Source organism: Rhinopithecus bieti, unplaced genomic scaffold (genome assembly GCF_001698545.2).
Source record: "Rhinopithecus bieti isolate Rb0 unplaced genomic scaffold, ASM169854v2 scaffold_12077, whole genome shotgun sequence".
Taxonomy (NCBI): Eukaryota; Metazoa; Chordata; class Mammalia; order Primates; family Cercopithecidae; genus Rhinopithecus; species Rhinopithecus bieti.
Genome location: NW_016807340.1, coordinates 805,674 through 825,999, shown reverse-complemented (window position 1 = coordinate 825,999; position 20,326 = coordinate 805,674). Strand labels below are relative to the sequence as shown.

Genomic DNA, 20,326 nt, shown 5'->3' with positions numbered 1-20,326 from the left:
TGACACAGATCAACAGACTCGATAGGGTAAAATTGTGTGACCTTGTTTATCAGTTATGACCAAATGTTAAAAACCAACTAGAATGTATAAGTGATTGTGCTGAGCCTTTTTGTAAGGGAGATGTGTAAGAAACCATGTTGTAAATGCTTATTTTATTAGAAAGGAGTAGGGATGATAGGATCTGAATTGATACAGAATTAAGTGCAATTTCATCATCTGCCTTCTGCTTTTCAAGACCAATTTAATTTTCCTGTCATGTTGCCAATTAAGTTTAAGTCTTTTCTTTATAGCATTTCTGTTTACTATTGTAGATTTCCACTTTCCATTTTTTAAATTAATTTTACTTTGAATGATTTATGAAGCCTATTCATTGTCTAACTATGAAAACATTAAGACTTTTTTTGTTAATTCTTAGCAGATGTGAAGGAAGCATGAGGAGGGATTGTCAGATTCAGATTTAGAATAGTGTTCCCTTTTCCAGCATTATTTATTTCTATGACTTCTTTGGATTTTATTATCTAATAGTAAGTACAGTTGATTTGAGTAGATGACTCTAAGAAATGCAGAAGTATCAGCATTACATGTCCTTATTTACATGTCCTAGTATGATAATGTTGATTCAATCTGAACAAAAGATAATATAAAATAACCCTTCAGAGTTTGGACATTTCAAGTTGGTAATAATAAAAAATAATACTTAAGAAGATATATATACATATATATATATATAGTTTTTTCCACTTCATTTTACATGCCACTATATTGACTTTAATTGATATATAGTATTAAGTTTTTAGGTGCCATTATTTTTTAAAATTCTATATTTCCAATGAATGATCTTAGATTTTACGCAGAACATATTCTCTGCATGATTTAAGAAAGGAAAATCTAAAAGGTAATACGGGTATTTCAAATAAAATCCTTTCTGGTATGAAAGCCTCCATTGATTTTATTAAGCTTTCGTTTACCTTGTAGTACAAGGTGCTTTAATGGGATAGAACTAAGCATATCAATATCTATAACTGCATTTTGTTATAGACAATCAGCTGTTCTTTTCTCTAAAATGTATGTGTCAATTTAAAACGCCAGGAATAGAAAACACTCCATAATTGCTTTCCTTGATTTTGCTGAGGATTTGGTATGATTTTAGTAAGCAAACTGTTTTTTGGTTTTCCTTAATGTTTTAAATTTTTTTCCTCTTGCAACAATGACAGTGCATGTTCTCATAAATATAGGAAGGTCCAGATATAAATAGTAACCTAAAGTTCTTGCTGTACTTAAAAAAAAAATCATGTGGCCCTTTCAATATTTGAACTGCTAAGCAATGACATCTGTAGTTTTATCTCCTTTTTTATTTCATAGAAATTAATATGATACTTTAAATATGTAAATATAATACATTAGGTAATGCCATTATTTATATGTCTTAAGTTGTAGCTGTGTCTTGGAAATATTTTTAAGGTAATCTATATTCACATTGCCTGTGTTAATGCTTTTTAAAGTTTGTATACATCAGATGTATATTTTGGTTTGGCATAAGCTACTATTGTAATTTTCTTGGCTTTTGTTCATAAAGAATTTTTTGAAGGAATGGTAACAAATGGTAATTTACAAATGGTTGTGAATAAACACATTTTTACACTTAAAGGTAGTAAGTTATTTGACTGTTACTGGTTTTACTCCATAAATATGCAGGTATTCTGATTCCTGACTTGTAATTATTTTATTAAATCTGATGTGAAGACAAAAAGAAGTAAATTAAGAAAGCAAGATGGAACTAAACTTGAAAATGTGTTTTAACTGTTAAAAAAAGTTAACATTTTGTGTTTATAAAAAGTACTAGAAATAATTTATTCAGCAAATATTGGAATAATATTAATATTGGAACTGTGTCTGGTGGGTGTTAGGGACATAGAAGTACAAAGACATGTAAGGTCTCTGCTCTTTGCTTACCATTCTGGTGAGAGAGATAGACAATAATAAGTAAACATATATGTAAGAAAATCACAGGTCACAGTTAGAAAATATACAAGATTATAGGAGAGAGAGTAACTGGGGGCCAATTGACTACTTCTCATAGGTCAGGAGAATCCTCTCTGAGGAGATACCTTGGCTAAAACTTAATTGTTTTAAGTTTTCATTGTTAACTTGGCTAAAACCTAATTGTTAAGCAGGAACCAGTCAAGTAAAAAAGCCTGGTGTGAAGCATCTTATCAGCAAAGGGTACAGCAAGTACAGAGTACCTGAGGTGGGTTTGTTATGTTCTGTGAATAAAAAGACCACTGGGAATGAAGCATCACGAGTGAGGGAGAAGAGTGGTATGAGATGATACTGGAGTGGTAGTTAAGGGCTAGATGATGCAAGACCTTGTAGGCCAAGAATGAGTTTTATTTGATGTGTAATAGAAAGCTACTGACATTTTTTGTAAGCAAGGATGTACAGTCATCATATACACATTTTCAAAAGATTGCTTTAGTTGCTGTGTAGAGAATGGATTGTAAGAAGGCAAGAGTGGATGTATAGTATTCCTAGTGGAATATAGTGTGCCTTGGGTTTACAATGGCTTTGAAAAGGCAGAGCAGATTTTAGAGGCAGAAGCATCAGGATTTTCTGGTGAGTTGGATATAAGACTAAAGAAAGGGGTAGAATCAGATACTACTGTAGGGTAACACATCTGGCACGGTGCCGTGGCTACCTTGCTCACTTCACATAGTCGACGTAGGCAAAACTCAACTACAGTCTGACACAGGTCTTGGTAGAAAAACGTCGTGATCCTCTCTGGAGCCTCCATGGCAAGATAGGCCATCGTAAAGGAGCTGTCAAAGGGCCATTTATCTTGCAAAATACCTCCCTATCTTACAAAAGGCTGCCATGAGGCAATTTCTCATCCAACTGGTTTCCAGTGACCTTACTCTCATTCAGGTACAGATACCGACTATTAAAATGTTTAGCTACAGCTTAGAGTTGGCTCCTCAACAACAGAGCTATTTCTACTTGTCATCTGTCATCTTGTCCCCTTGGTTCAGTGTCATCCAGGGACATCCCTAAGGACCAGGGATACAGGGAGCTGACTCCATGCTGATGCTGGTTTTGCTGTCTGTAAATAATAAACTGTCTCAATCTATTTGGACTCATTGTCTCCCTACTGGCCAAATCTATAGATGTCTGACAGCCAGCCTAGTAGCTGCAAGTGCCCTTAACTGTAACTTCTTGGTTCTGATTTGACTTAATAAATGTAATGGGAGAAACAGGTTTGGGAAAGGGGGGAAAATGAAGAGTTCTATTTGAAAAGTTAACTTTGAGGTGTTTATAAGATAATTGGATGAAGATGTCAAGTTGGTGATGGGATATATGTCTGCAGCCCAAGAAAGAGGTCTAGGTTCAAGTTTGGGAGTCATTAGTAGGAAAATGGTATTTTAAGTCATTAAACCAGCTGAGTTTACCCCAGGGGAGCACATAGAGAAGCTCAACTAAGTGTTGACATTTAGAAGTTGGGGGTAGTGAAACAGCCAAAAGAAACAGATACAGGAGAAATGCAGGAACCAGAGCATAGTGTCACAGGGGCCAGGAAATCGGAGGGCTCAACAATAGCAAATGCTTTGAAAAGAGGTCCGCTGCTTTAGTTGCATTTGGGGACAGTTATACAAATGAAGGGATGGAAACTGGGGAGTTGGGGATGAGGAATAAAGAACAGCTAATGCAGACAACTTGAAAAGAGCAGAGAAATGGGGTAGCTGGAAGGGGATGTGAAGTTATAGAAGGGTTTTTATTTAAGATACTAGTTTTAGAGTAGGTAGGCAGATATGAACAGGGCAGGACAGGGCCACAAAGAATGTCAGGGCTGGTGACAGGGAGGGGAAAATCTAACGGGAGACATCTTGAGCTCATGGGCAACAACTTCCCAATAAGAATATAAGATGACAGAGTTTGGCCTTCCTCTGGGGGCATGTTCAGGCATGCACAGTAAGGGGCAAAATGACAGAGGCAGGTGGGCGCTAGCCCAGTAAGGGAAAATTGCCTTAAGAGAGCATGTGCATAACTTCAACCACCAAAAGGCCCTCCCAGATACTGGCAAACCACTGCACATACAGGGAGGGGAAGAGACAGGGAGAAAAAAATAGGAAATAATAAACCTCTAGAGCCCTAAGACAAAGGTCAGGCTGGGTGCTCAATCTTTTGACGTGCCCCTTGGTTCCATCCAAATGTACTTTTTTTTGCTTCAATAAACTCTTGTTTCTGCCTTAAATATACTTGTCTCCTGGCTGAATTCTTTCTCCCAAGAAGACAAAGATCAAGGACTATGGAGCCTGCCCATACTCACCACTGGTAACACTAGAACTTTTGAAATGATGTATTTTGGGATTATACCTGCTTTTTTTTTTCGATAGAGAAATACATTTTTCTAGCAGAGGCCAGAGGTTTCATTTAACTATGTAAATATGTCCTAATCATAATTTCTTGAGAATACAGACATCTAAAAAAGATTTTATATTAAATATATAGTGTTTTCCCATCTTCATTTATTTAGTATTTCTGGTTAATTATCTGACAGTAAAGGAGTTTACAAAAGAAATCTGAGATTCCACATTGAAATCCTAAATATAAAACAACAACAATAACATCAAAAACAGAGAGAAACAGAATCCCTGCATCTGATTCTTGAATCCTTAGGAAATATTAAAGGTGAAACATGAAATTAAATTTGGAAAATGATATCAAAATAAATTGTATGAGTATTATTATTTCAAATTTAAAGATTTTTTTCCTCCTACCCAGATAATGTCCTCTGTAGTTCAGAAATCTTATATGAGACCATTAAAAATGAGGACCTAACTCTGCCCCGTGCTACTCAGAGGAACACATACTGTGTGTAAACGCTGTGGTAAGGAGACTACATACTGTATCTCAGTTAATATTCACAGAGACCCTATGAAGGAAGCACTATTTAATCCTTGTTTTTCAAAAGAGGAATCTGAGTTATGTCAAATTACAGGAATGGTCGATAAACCCAAGCAGTATGACTCAGAGCCCACACTCAACACTGTACAATTCTTTCTGGTAGAAATTAGGTCAGTATTGTTTTGAGAGTTTGGGGGGCTTCAGGGGATTTTTTTGCTTAGCTATTAAAAAGAATGTGTCTAACCTGGGTGGGCGCGGTGGCTCATGCCTGTAATCCCAGCACTTTGGGAGGCTGAGGCGGGCAGATCACCTGAGGTTGGGAGTTCAAGATCAGCCTGACCAACATGGAGAAACCCCGTCTCTACTAAAAATACAAAATTAGCTGGGCATGGTGGAGCATGCCTGTAGTCCCAGCTCCTCGGGAGGTTGAGGCAGGAGAATTGCTTGAACCCGGGAGGCGGAGGTTGCAGTGAGCCAAGATTGTGCCATTGCACTCCAGCCTGGGCAACAAGAGTGAAACTCTGACTCAAAAAAAAAAAAGAATGTGTCTAACCTAATTTTGGAGGATTAAAAAACTTTCAAGATGCCGAAAGTGGTATTATTATAAAAAGGCACTTTGAACTAAGGAGAAATTTCATTGTCACACCTTATTGTGACTGTCTAAACTCAGAAGTTTTCTGTTTTGAAATGTCACTGTTGAGTTAGCTCAGTTGATTGTTCATAGTCAGTTACAGATTGAATTTCTTGTTCTACTCTTTTTCCCCCTTCTGACTACTGCACTTGAGTAGTCTGAAAAAAATAAAGAAGTTACTGTCTTGATTTGGGCCTTTCAAGCAGTTATTTCACTGATGCCACTAAGCAGGGCCAAACTGGTTCATCTCTAGTCCCTTGGTAGCCTTCCATCAGCAACAAAATTATGAAACCAGCAACAAAGCTGAAACTACTGCCATCCCAGTTTCTTCACCAGTGCTCCCAGCCCTAAGTTCATTGCTTAAGAGGTAAGGACAAATAAGTATTTTCATGCAGGTTGAATAGGTTGGATCTGAGGACAACTCATACCAACTAGAAGCCCATTAAATTCCACCCACACTTTCCATAGGGCTCATCTTGGTCACCACCTGAAATGGAAACTCTTGATAGTTTCGATCATGGCCCACATAGTAAAATAATAACAATACCTGTTATCTTAACATAATAATATAAGGAATTAAACAAGTGTTAGAGAATTGGAAACATAAAAAGAGCCAGGAGGCAATATGGAACCATCCACCACATATACATACACACAAGGTAAATAGTAGTTCTCTTCTGGTAGTAAGATTATGGCTAATTTTTCTACAAGGCATATATATTTATCTACACATATAAAAATGTTTTAATGTAAAAACACATACCTAATCCCACCTCCATTAAAACAAATACTGCCACTCATGTTAGAGTCTAACAGTAATACTTTTTACTTTTAAGTCAGTTACTGCATTAGATAGTAGGAACAGAATTCTCTAGAAAATGGTTATATAACCATATGACATATGAGATTTAACCATTGGAGTTGCAGGTTCAAGAAAAGACTGCCAATGATTCTAACACTCGCAGCATTCATATACCCCTTCACCTAAAGAGCCCCAGAAAAATCACTTTCCAGAGACAAAGAAGTCCTTAAGGTGTATATGGAAGGTTTCACATCTTAGCTGCAGTACCTTGTGTCAAACACCAATAGTTTTGTTTGCCCCACCCCCACCCCCTGTGACCTTTTTTTTGAGAAAATGTTGTATCTATCCACATGATCACTGACCAGAGCAGCCATTATATAACGTGACTACATTACCTGAGACAAGCTGATTGTTGAAGGGGTGGGCACCTGACCCAAGCTGACCCTTCCCTGGAAATGAAATCAAGAGATCAGGTCTCTTTGGGGGGATCAATAACGTGTAAACCTTGGGAGCTACAGGTCGCCATGGAGCCAATACGCATTGAGGGTCAGAGCCAGCGCATTCAATCCCACCTGAGGTCTGCTGGATTCCTTCCTCGGTTCTGTGAAATATGGCAGCTTTCCTCTAACAACCCCACTTTGGGGTTGGGTAGCTCTGGCAGAAATGCTAATTTTGTAATCAAAATAATTCTAATACTAACCAATTGCTCTTTTATTATAAAGCATTCATTATTATTTACTACTGGAGTTGGGCTATGGAAAGTGTTTCTATTCTTTGGAGAACAATGATAAATAAACTTTTAGCAACCCACTCTCTCCTTTGCCAATCTTTTAAGAAAAAAAAAATAGAAAAAAATTTTAATATTTCTCAAGTTGAACAAAACCCTTTCCAAGATTTACATTAGGAGAAATCATTATTCTGTATGAGCATGAGATTTTTCTGGCCCTAAATATTACGTAACACATTGTTTGGGTTCAATAACAATAATACATGAATCCCTTGATATTAAATTTATAACTTAGAAACACATTCATCAGCCTCAAAGACAAGAAACAGAGGTGAAAGTCTTCCGAAATAGTCAAAATGTGACAGTATGCATACATTAAAGTATATACACTTCACTCATAGAAAGCCTTTACCATGAGACTACCCACTGTAAGCAATTCAAACAAGCTGGGTGATCTGGCTATAAATCCACATCAGACAGGAAGCTAAAATCCTAGAAAGAATCAATAGTAGATAACCTTATATTAAGGCGAGTATATTGGTTTTCTATCTGCTGCTATGACAAATTACTGTGATTTCGTGGCTTATGACCAACACAAATTTATCATCATAAAGTTTTGTAGGTTAACAAGTCAAATATATCTCACTGGACCAAAATCAGGGTATCTACAAGACTTTGTTCCTTTCTGGATCTTTCTTTGTCTTTTCTGGCTTCCAGATGTCCAATGCACGCTTTCCAGCTTCAAGAGACTGTCCACATTCCTTGGCTCATGACCTCCTTCTTTCCAGCGACAGCAGGTCAAGTCCGTCTCACACCTCATCACTCTGACATCCTGATCTGCCTCTCTTCCACTTTTAAGGATCTGGTGATCAATTGGGCACACCCAGATAATCCAGCATAATCTATTTTAATTCCATCTGCAGCATTCATTCCCCTTTGCCATGTAACAGCACAGTTACAAGTTCTGGAGACTAGCACATGAACTCTGGACATCTTTGGGTGGGCCATTACTCTGGGCATCACAGGGAATAAGCAGGAAAACTAGACACAAAAACTCAAGCAGTCATTCAGGCCACTTTGTACAGGGACAAATATTTCACTCTACTGGAATAGTCCCAGGGCTGGGGAGTCAGGGTTAGGGTGCTGGACATCACATACTATTGCCCGGGAATAGACTGATGATCTGAATCAAGATGAGGTGTAAAGCCTCTTTTGGTAAGAGGCTAAAGGGTTCACAAAAGCATTTTTAAAAGGCTGTTACAGAAACATGGACCTCTCACTACAGGAAATTTCATTTACCTGGAAAATTGTACAGCGAGCCTCACTACCTGGCAATGCTACATTTTAACTTAACTGAACGGTTACCTCATCTACTTAACATTCACTAGCTACCTTAGTTAAGATAAGTTGAATAAGTATCTTAAATAAAAAAAATTATTTAAGAACTGAAAAAGACTTTTTTGAAGTTAACACTAGGAATATTTAAGCGTTAATTATAAACATTCACATATATTTATCTATGTAAAGTGGCCCAAGAACAGTTCTTTCCCTTATTTAGAAAAAAATTCAAAGAAAATGGTTAATTAAACTTTGACTTTATGTACATGGATACTATTAAAAAGGTGAATTCGTGAAATTTTAAAATTGTGTATAACACATAAAAGTCAAACTTCTAATTTGGTAAGTAAATAATCCTAAACTTAACACAGTGGTTCTTTAAAATGTTTAAATATTTGTCTTAGATGCTGAATATAGACGAAGAGAACTGTCATCTTAGGAGTAAACACACTATAATTCTGTAAAAAGAAATCATAGAAAAGCAAGGTAGTATTTCTCAAATAAGTCCTCCTATACTAAAACCACAGTGACGCACAGACACTAGCCTAGAACATATTCCAGTACTGCAAGTACTGACACGCTGCAAACACCAGTAACAACCTGTCTGGAGCCTTGACCTTAAAAACAAATGGCTGCTGTGAAATGATGTGACCAAACCAAGAGATGGTTCCTTATAAAAACAAAGCAAAACACAAGATGAAAATCAAGCAGCAGAAGAAAATAATATAACCTTATTTTGAGAACCCTACTTCATCTCAAAGGACACTTTTTGCATATTAATCCTCACAGACAAGCACTCAAAATAATTTTGTGTAGATCCAGGAATACAACAGGTGACTAAGTTAATGACTAACACAATTTACAGACTTCAAAATGATAACACTGAATTCCAAATTTCACAGCATAACAGATGACTATAATATACAACCCTAATAAACTCTTAATAAGTAGTGTCTATACAGTATCTACAGAGCTTTTCATTCTTCATATTTCTCCTCTTAGACTTTCTGTGTTCATGACTCATTTTCATCCATTTCTGCCGGGGAACTGCTTTGGGAGGAGCAGAGCGAATAAGTGCCATACTCGGGTATGGGCCTGTGCAGTGGCCAGTTGTTTTCTTGCAAGAGTGATCTTGGAGATAAAATAAATTGAGTCTCAAAAAATTCCAATGACTCGCCATCTTCCTTCTCCATCAGAAACTGATACTCTCCGAATCTGACCATGCACCTGTACGGCAGGTCCATTTTATTTAGGTAGCCCAGTTCTCTACTGTCCACGATCAGATTGGTCTTTTTACTCATATTTTTTATTTCAAAGGAGAGAACTGAGCTGTTGAATTTTTTAAACAACTGCAGAGAAAACTGAACTCGAGAAACCTGTTTGTCCTGAAAAGTATAATGACAGATGTTGGAATTTCGGCCAAATTTCACCACTTCGCTGGAAGGGAGTTTCTCTCTGTTAAAAAACCTTATTGACTGAAATATTCCACATTGCAACTGGCCAGGATGGTAAACCGTCATCTGGAGACAAGTTATTGTCTCTTCTGTGTCAGCATCTTCAAAACTGGTCATGATGTGCACAAGGCCCACCTGCAATAATTAAATTACCATGTTAGTTTCTGCTTATGTTTGAGGCATTCAGAGCTTTGATTCTAACGTTTTGATGAACATCAACTGATAGGCAATTTATTTGGACTAAGAAAACGATACATAGACAATACTTTCAGTGAACTAGTAGATATGTGAAATCTTATACCAAGCCCTATAAAATTGCTACACTAGCTTTTCCTATCTTTTTCATTTCTAGTTTGACTATAAGACCACACATAAAAGGCAGACAATAACAAAGAATGATTTTTGATAATAAAATGAGTTGAGGGAAGCATAAAGAAACCTCAGTTCCTCTTTCACCTAAATAGAGTCACTTGAGCCCAGAGAAAATATGACAGGTGTACTTTAAAAAGAAAATCAGGAAATAAAAAATCCCTTTGGTTTCAATACCTTCAGAGGATATATACATAAAGAAAACTTACCATTTATTAACTGGATTATAATTAAATATATTATGAATTATGAAACCTGGTTAAATAAACTTAATAGTTATAAACAAATAATTGCAACATTTATCCTTTATATCCTCACTTTGATTTCTAACAGGTAAATGATTAAAATAGTAAATGCTTTAAATGGTTATTTTATTCTATAATTTCAAATTTCAGACATTACTTTTAAGAATATAAGCCTCCATTAATTGGTTCTAATTATCACAGCCTACACTGGTATCAGAATTAATTATTTTTGTCAGTGGTACTCAACGACTGGATGGACAAACTGTCATTAACTACAAATAGCACAATCTAACTGTTGTTAACCACATCCCTTGAGAGCCGATAGCCCGAGGTGCCCTCCACCTACACTTCACTTCATATATCTTTGATAATTAGTACAGTACTTAAAAGCAGTATAACAGGACAGCAGAAATAGCTACTAAAAGTTTTGTGAAGTTACTTCAACACAGAATAGCCATTTTAAAACTAATTTAATTTTTTAAAAGTACATGCACATGATTTTAAAATTCAAACACTAACAACGGATTTAAAAAACAAGTATTTCTCCCCCACCTGAATTCTTTTGTCTTTCTCTCCTAGAGTACAACCACTGTAAAAGCTACTTTTATCCTTACAGAAATTTTCTTTACACAACCAGCATAACTATGTGTGTACACTCTCACACACACAAACACACATACAAGCACATTTCTCCACAGAGAAAAAAGTTTCTTACACAAATAGAAAAATGCTATATTTAGTTCTGAACCTTTCTTTGTTCTTCTCCTTTTTTTTTTTTGAGACAGGTCTCTGTCGCCCAGGCTGGAGCGCAATGGCATGATCTCAGCTCACTGCAAACTCCACCTCCCAGGTTCAAGCAATTCTCCTGCCTCAGCCTCCTGGGTAGCTGGGATTACAGAAATGCACCACCACACCCGGCTAATTTTTGTATTTTTAGTAGAGACGGAGTTTCGCCATGTTGGCCAAGCTGCTCCCAAACTCCTGAGCTCAGGTGATTCATGATTCACCCGCTTCACCCTCCCAAAAGTGCTGGGATTACAGGCATGAGCCACTGTGCCTGACCGATTTTTCAATTAATAATACATATGGGTGATAATTTTCCCATATCTACACGTACAAATATACCTCATTCTTTAACAGCTGCACAGAATTCTGTAACTGTAGCACGGCGATAAGTTACACTGGTACACAGAGAGATGCTGAGTGCCGCCTGCATTCCTTGGATGACTCTCAGTTGCTGCGGCTACCGGACACTGTCTGCTTATACTGATTTGGGGTTTGGAGATCATCAGTCTTAAGTAAGATTGATTTGTAGTTTTATTGTTTTTTGTTTGCCATCTATATTAGATGTTGGCATCAAAATTATGCTGGTTTGAAATATAAAAAACAAAAACCAGAATACTTTTCCTTCCCTTTCTACCTTGCTGGCATTTACTTTTTTTTTTTTTTTTTTTTTTTTTTTTTTTTTTTTTTTTTCTTTTTGGAGACAGCGTCTTGCTGTCACTGGAGTGCAGTGGCGTGATCTTGGCTCACTGCAACCTCTGCCTCCCAGGTTCAAGTAATTCTCCTGCCTCAACCTCCCGAGTAGGTGGGACTGCAAGCGTGCGCCACCACTCCCAGCTAATTTTTCATATTTTAGTAGAGATGGGGTTTCACCGTGATGCCCAGGCTGCTCTCGAACTCCTGAGCTTAGGCAGTCCAGCCACCTCTGTCTCTCAAAGTGCTAGGATTACAGGCATGAGCCACCATTCTCAGCCCTGCTATTTACTTTTAAAATACAATCTTTCCTTCTGTTTTGCAAAGTTTTGCTGCTGGAAATCAAACTCTCAATGTATTCAGTTATCCAACAAATGACATAGGTAAGCAATATTTATTTTCTATTGATTTGAAAATGCATCTTCAATTTTATTTTCGTAATATATTTTTGAACATTATTGCATCATATTGCTCTACCCAAGCAGGCCATAGATGTCCAGCTATAAGCAGAAAAACTGAGAAAAATCCTCAAAATCCTGTGCCAGGGATGGTAAAACTCACTATGAAACTAAAGTCAGCAAGAATTAACACACAATGGGTAGAACTGGTTAATCCATCTTACACTGTGATTTGAAGACACTGTAATTATGATAATAAAGTCTCATTATTCAGGAAGCAGACAGCATAAAAGAATAATTATAAGTTATGGAATGATGCATTAGCAGTTGACAAGAAAAGCATTTGCTATTAACAAGAGCCTGAAAAGAAGTGTCAGAAATCTGTAAGTGATCTCCAGCTTTATTTACAATATGCTGCCATCGATCTAGTTCATTCTTGGACTTCAGGCAATAAGAATTGCAAAAGGAGAACTGGATTAAAAACCATGGTGTATTCTGGATCTTAATAGTCTTTTGGTAATATCCAAATTTTGTTTTTGTATGCTCTACATAAGCTATTACTTTATAATTCAGTCTTCTGAGCAAATCCACCACAAGAAAAGCTTACCCCATATAGGTTCTTATACTCAGTCCCCAGGGCAGATACATTATCCACTGTTAGGGAGAAAAAATGGCATTCTGGTTTATATATACATCAGTGGCTATGAGTGTCTTGCTATAGATCAATTCTCTGGATTTGATGAATCTCTGGGTTCACAATTGTGACTCCCTCCAACAAACACTGAGGCAGACTGCATTAGTGTCAAATATTTGCTACCCCATCCTTGCAGGCCTATCCCTACCAGTTCTGCCCCTTTAAAATGATGATCCACTTCATTAACAACAATGTCAATGAAACATGAATGGAAGAGAAGCAGAAACTTACTTCCAATCAGAAGCTTAAAAGCCACTGTGTAGTTCCTTCCACTTTCCCGCTTTCTTTTGTCAAAACATCAGCAGTTCCCACAAGGAGCAGCTCAGTCTGGGTCCCAGAGGGAAGAGCCGAAGACAGATACATAAAGGACAGGTAATATTAGCCAAAAAATCAACCCTTCTTCCAATAAGCCACTGAAATTTTTGAGGTCATTTGTTACTGCACCATATCAGACCCTGAGCTGATGGATGCATTCACCTATCTTATGAAGGTGTAAAACCACAGCAAACCCTGACAGTGATATGGTTTGGCTGTGTCCCCACCCCAATCTCATCTTGAATTATAGCTCCCATGATTCCCACATGTTGGGGAAGGTACCTGATGGGAGGTAATTGAATCATGGGGTTGGTCTTTCCCATGCTGTTCTTGTGATAAGTCTCACGAGATCTGATGGTTTTATAAGGGGGAGTTGCCCTGCACAAGCCCTCTCTTTGCCTGCTGCCATCCATGTAAGACATGACTTGCTCTTCCTTGCCTTCTCCCATGATTGTGAGGCCTCCCCGGCCATGCGGAACTGTGAGTCCATTAAATCTCTTTCCTGTATAAATTACCCAGTCTCAGGTATGTCTTTATTAGCAGTGTGAGAACAAACTATTACAGACAGGAATAAGGGCTATTACTTATTTCATGCCTTTCATATGCCAGGCAGGCTGCTAAGTCCCTGACACACTGTAACCAAGTACATCCATTTTTCTAAATCATAGTTTAATTTTTTTAATTATTTTCTCTTTTCCGCTTCCCCCTGTGCCCTGCTTCCTACTTAGACCTTCAGAAATGCAAATGTAACCTTTCACTTCTCCTGACCAGACATTCCCTACAGGGCAAGTATATCTAACCATGTGCTCCAAGACGACCTTGACTTTGATCTCTCCTGGATAGTTGGCAGTCAATTTGCAGACCAAAGCATGTCCCCACAGAACTCTCACTTCCAGGGGGTGGCCTCTGAACTCACACCTACTAGGAGGGCATGGTGAGAGTGTGCCTGCTTGGCCACTTATATAACTTATATTTCTGCCCAGGAAGGTGCCAACTCAACTGTCTGGTAAAGCACCAGGGAAGCAAAGGACCCCCTGCTCTGGCTCACTTCCCACCCTACTTTATAAAAGTGCCCACTTTCTGCTGCAAAAGTGAAGCAGCACATTCTGGGTGTGGATAAAGGCAGGACGTTTTGTGCCCCCTTCCCCAAGCTAGCTTAGGAATTCAGTTTTTTTTTTTTTATCAGACCACACTCTTGTTAATTGGACTCTGCACGCAGCGGGCCACTAACCTGCTTTTTGGTGACAACAGGTCATCTCATCTTCAAAATAACTCTGTGAATCACTGCTTCACTGATGAGGGAGCTGAATCTCAGAGGGTTTAAAAACCAGCCCAGATCACAAATCCAATGTCAAAGACAGAACTCAAACTCTAATGCAGCCTCTCGTAACCATTACAAACACTGTCTGCCCGATTACCAGTTACTTCACAAACCTTAGCAGTTAACCTGCAGAGAAACGGGCCATAAAGATGTGTGGGCTACAACCAGCAAGGCACCAAACAAGAATCTAATACAGGGGAGGAAAATATGCCATTAGTGCTACCTCATAGGAGGAGCAGGCTCTGAAGCACCAGGTTACTATGAACATCAGTTATCCTTAAGCCTGGGTGTATAATATTAGCATGGACCTAGTACTCATCGGTAATTGTGGCAGGTTGTTTAGAGACCATGTTGATCTCTGACTTCAAGGAACTTAGAAACGAATCTATTTGTTTATCTCCAAAGCCACAAGGTCTCTCTACAAAGCGGCCTGAACACTCTGACATTTCAGAGTGGTCAGCAGAAAAACAGGAAAAGACAGAAGCTGACAACTAAAATAATATACTTAAAATTGTTAGATGTTTAAAAATCACTGGTGCACATTTGCTCAAAACAGCATTTTGAAATCTGTTAGTCATAAGTTATCAAAGAAACAGGGGAACAATGATTTTATATAGTGATAACAATGGTTACCTCTGGAGACAAAAACTGGGGGCCCGAGATAGGAAGGAGGCTTACTCTCCACTGAACACTCTATACCTTTGGAATTTTATACCATGTGCACTTCAATATCTATTCAAACACTTAACAAACCTGGGGTGGAGCAGTATAATTCTTTACAATATTATTTTATGAATGACAGTGGTTGCGAGTATAGCAAAGTATCATTAAAGGGTAAATGTGATATCTGACATGGAAAGTGGTAAACACTTTAATATGACAACAGTAATATCTGTGTTAACAAAGGAAAATACAATAAAGATATAGAAATAAATAAGCACTGCATATGGAAACTCTTGTCTCTGAAAGCTGAATACCAGAAAGCATGTGATGCTGATTCTTGAGGTCCAGCTTTCTGGCTGGACAAAGGATGTATATATACACTTACCTGGAGGCTTAGAGTGGGGAAGGAGAAGGTTAGATCAAGGGCAAGGCTTCTGACTCCTCTTTGAGGGAAAGAAGAATGGATACGTGTAGAGGATGTTATGTGCGAAAACAGTTTATTCACTCTTACCTCCTGCAAACACCACACAGCATACATACACCCACCACACCACCCTACACAAGGTCCTGGCAAAGTCAGTGAAGAGATGTATACCCTACCTTGCCGAAGGGAGTTTGGCCTTAAAATGTCATAAACAAAAAATCTATTAAAATATTTTGCTAAAAAGGACCCAGGTGTCTAAAGCGGTTTACAGAAAGCTTGGCGGCCCTGGGTGGTCGCAGCAACAAGATTTCTCTGCTTTAGAAAGTCTGTTTTTAAAACAGGATTGATATACTAATGAGGTCTGTTCTGGATGGTGAATTTTTACTTTCATTTCCCCCAGCCCCTTCTCCCCAGTTCCACACTGAATATATTTCAAGAAAGAGTATGGTCTTTGGGTGTTTGCAAGATAGGAAGTTTCAGCTTTTCTCCCTAATGAACAACTGAACTGAAGCACACAGGAGGGGAACAGAAACTTGGAAGCAGAGCAAAGGCCAAGTTAATCTCGGTAACCCTGCTCAACAGGGATCACCCTGAAGGTGGCTATGAAGGCATTGTGGAACTTGGCACAGTCTGTTGGCAGAATTAATACTAACGCCACAGGTCTGCTTGCAAAAGCAAAGAATCAAAAAAAAAAAAAAAAAAAAAAATGGTGAAAACCAAACACAGCAGGAGGAAAACCTTAAGAAAGCTCGGTGTCTTTCTAACATAATATTTTCTTTCTCCCACTCTACTTCATTGGCGTGACCCGGGGTACAGTCCCACTTCCCGGTGGCTGCGGACATCCGCAGTGAGGCTCAGTCTGTGGATTTTGGCTTCAGAGGATTTGGGAAATTCCACCTTTCAATCTGAAATCTGGGGAAAGTCCCAGAAAACAACGGATTACTATATTTATCTCATGAACCAGACTGAAACAAGAACTCAGGTCTAGGACCAAGGACCTCGGCACTCCAGAGAGCCCAGGGCCCCTCAGAAAGGTCTCGCTCGGCCACCGACAGCGTGGGGCCGTGGCAGTTGGCAAGGGGGGGCGTCACGCACAACTGCTCTGGAGCCACACTGCATAAATGACATTCGTTTTGTTTTCTGATTAGAAAACGTTGCAAAGAACACTAAAGTACAGAGAAAAAACACCCCCATCTCCAATGTTTCCTCATTTATGTAAATATTCTCATATTTTATAAAACAGGGAAGTGCCGTCTATAATTTTTGCAGGCTTTCCTTAGCATACGGTGAGCGTGTGCCAGGTGAGCCGGAGCGGCGGGGGATGACTTCCGATCCGAAACCCCGAATTTCTCCTGGACAAAGCTGCTGTCTCTGCGGGATAAACCGAAAAGGGCCAGTCCCTACCTCACCCCTAGCCCGCCGCCCCGCAAGTACCTGGGGCTGGGGAGTGCGTGAACTCTCCTGAGTTGTTCGGCTCGCCCGGCTCAGAGCGAGGGGAATCGAGGAGACTGGGCGCAGGCTCGGGGAGGGCGCCCGGCCGCTGCTCCTCCGCGCGGGCAGGTGTGAGCCCCGGGATGCGGGGAACCGAGCCAGGGACCACGGACCGCGAGCCGCCGATCCTCCTGCGGGCGCGGCCTCCCCTCCCACTGGCTGGCAGAGCACCTCCTCTCGCGCGCCTGGGGCCTTTGTAAAGCCCGCAGCGAAGGCGCGGAGGTTTTCAGGCTCCGCCCGCCCCACTCGCGCTCCCGCCCCTTCCTTCCTCGGGAGGTGACGCGGCCGCCGGGGCCTTTCTGCCGAAGCACACAGCTCCCTGGCCGCCTCTCTGAGTTCTCTGGCAGGGTTTGGTGCGCGGTGCACCGACCCGGACCGCGCCTTACCAAACGAGTGGCCTCTCGGGAGAGCCCAATTGGCGAGCTAGAGAAAAGAAGGGAACTGGATCATTTCAGCATTAAGGGGGACTTTTCCCCGAGATGAATGTTGCCCCAGGGCGGGGGCAGGCGGGGAGTTGAACTAATCTTTCGGTGACTCCAAGGATACCAAGCAAGCCAGTGCATGGCATGGAGATCTCCTCTAATCATCTTAGCCCCCCTTACACATGAGTAAACTGAGGCTCAGAGAATGGTGGAGTGTGGCGAGAAGTGGAATTTTTTTTTCTTTTTTTGTTTTGAGACGAGTCTCACTCTGTCGCCCATGCTGGAGTGCAGGGGCGTGATCTCGGCTCACTGCAACCTCTGCCTCCCGCAGAGGCGGGATTTGAACTTGCTCCAGGTTGCCCTCGCCTTACACCCAGCACAGCAGTCCAGTCTCTCTCTCCTACCGCTTCCACCGGAATGGACATCCAGAGTCCACAAGTAAAAGCTGGTACATGATGAAAAGGGAAACACCTCTCAGGAGTCCTTTGTAGCTTAGAATAAGGTGATGCTACTTTTCTGCCTCAGTGAAAAGGTTTGGAATGACCTAAGTGTGAAGAACCTAAGGAGAGTAGGTGTCAAGAGAGTATAGACCTGGGCGCGGTGGCTCACACCTGTAATCCCAGCACAAGGCCAGGAGTTCGAGACCAGTCTGGCCAACATGACGAAACTCCATCTCTACTAAAAATACAAAAATTAGCCAGGCTTGGTGGTGGGTGCCTGTAATCCCAACTACTTGGGAGGCTGAGGCAGGAGAATGGCTTGAATTGGGGAGGCAGAGGTTGCAGTGAGCCTGAGATGGCACTGTTGCAGTGAGCCCAAGATGGCGCCACTGCACTCCAGTCTGGGCAACAGAGTGAGACTCTGTTTAAAAAAGCGAGAGAGAGAGAGAGAGGACAGACACTGTAGAGACCAGCGGTCCCTTTTGGGAACTGGTATCACGGAAGACTTCTTCCACAGACTGGGGTGGGGACCACAGGAGATGGTTTCAGGATGATTCAAGCCCATTTCATTTATTGTGCACTTTATTTCTATTATTATTGCATTGTAATATATAATGAGATAATTATACAACTCACCATAATGTAGAATCAGTGGAAGTCCTGAGCTTGTTTTCATGCAACTAGGCGCACACATTTGGGGGTGATGGGAGACAGTGACGATCATCAGGCATTAGATTCTCATAAGAAGCCTGCAACCTAGATCCCTCCCATGTGCAGGGTTCCTGCTCCTATAAGAATCTAACGCCCCAGTGATCTGACAAGAAACAGAGCTCAGGCAGTAACGCAGGTGATAGTTAACAGCTGTAAATACAGATGAAGCTTCGCTTGCTGGCCCAGAGCTCACCTCCTGCTTTGCCACTGGGTTCCTAACAGTCCATGGATCACTGCTGGTCCAAGGCACAGAGGTTGGGGGCCCTTGCTGTAGAAGGAGAAAGAAGACTGAGGATAGATAGAGGAAGGAGGACAAAACTTGACCTGGCTGAGATCATAGTGGCCTACTTCTTCGCATGGGAAACCAAATTCTGATGATGGAAATGAGTGGAAGCCCCTTGTCTGTGTTCTGTCCTTGAGTTCAGGAGAGTTCCTTGTTTGTGGATCTGTTTCACTGGCAATAAAATGACATTGATGTCTGCCTGATGAAGAGGTTCTATGGGTGCGGTTAAGTTTTGGACTGTGTCAGGAGCTAGGTATAATCAAGTACAGTGACTGTGGGGAAACAAGGGTGCATTTACAAGTGAGGCAGATTCCCGTAAGGGCTGCAATTTTGTTAATAATCAACATTTATTATTTCTTCTCTGGAAGAGACAGTCAGGATACCTTCTCTCAGCAGGTGAACATGAGAGCAGGTGGAAGATAAAACATACTATCTGATTATGTCAGTGAACTCATACAGTAGAACAGTATTATCAGAATTGGAGTTTCCAATCTCTAATTTGAAAACTGACAAAAGGCTCAGAAAATTTCTAAAAGCTTGAATAAAGCCAGAGCCCAAAAGAAATGTGACTATTTGTTGCTGTACTTTCAATTTATTAAGTTTTCTGAAAATCACCAGGGGACATTTGCAAAAGAAGCAATTTTAAGTCACTCATATCTAAATTAGGCAAAGCAAGTTGTAACATGGGCTTTATTATTGCTTCTGTTTGTATAAAACCATTAAAAATGATTATTTTTTAATGAAGAGATTATTTTACAGTTTTACTACAGGTTTTACTTGTTTTATTTTTATTCAAGATCGAAGTTTAAACAAATAGAGCAATGATAGCTCTTCTAGAAAAACATGAACATCATTCTTTGATAATGAAAATGTCTTTACTGTTAAAGAAACACAGTAGGAATTTTAATTATGCAATGAAAGGTACTAGACGTTTCAGGAAGGGGTTTATACAAATATCCTCATCTCAGGCTATTATTTCTCTTAAAACAAGCAAATTACTAAAGTCTGAAAGTACTTCGGCCAAAGTTACATCAGACTGAGGAAATGTAAGGCTTCCAGTGTGTGCCACCATTACAAATATGCTGATGAGAACATAGCAGCTGGAAATCACCTTTGAGGCCCTCTTGCTGCGGTTTTTCTTTTTGAGAAGAAAAACCAAAAAACAAAAATATTTTTTGTTTCAATGTGATTGTGTCATTTTGATAAATTCATTATCTGATCCT

At 39.9% G+C, this 20,326-nt stretch overlaps 1 protein-coding gene across 1 annotated transcript; it reads right to left on the bottom strand.

The window, feature by feature from the left end:
- Positions 1-6,091: 6,091 nt before the first annotated feature.
- Positions 6,092-17,455, bottom strand: TIFA (TRAF interacting protein with forkhead associated domain). Its single transcript, XM_017881380.1, has 2 exons — positions 17,191-17,455; positions 6,092-9,986 (listed from the first exon to the last, which is right to left on the bottom strand). The coding sequence occupies exon 2, from the start codon at positions 9,966-9,968 to the stop codon at positions 9,411-9,413; it is 558 nt and encodes a 185-aa protein (XP_017736869.1). The 5' UTR covers positions 9,969-9,986; positions 17,191-17,455; the 3' UTR covers positions 6,092-9,410.
- Between the last annotated feature and the right edge of the window lie 2,871 nt (positions 17,456-20,326).

Coding starts and splice junctions, on each gene's coding strand:
- TIFA (XM_017881380.1), bottom strand. CDS start 9,968: ATGACCAGTTTTGAAGATGCTGACACAGAAGAGACAATAACTTGTCTC.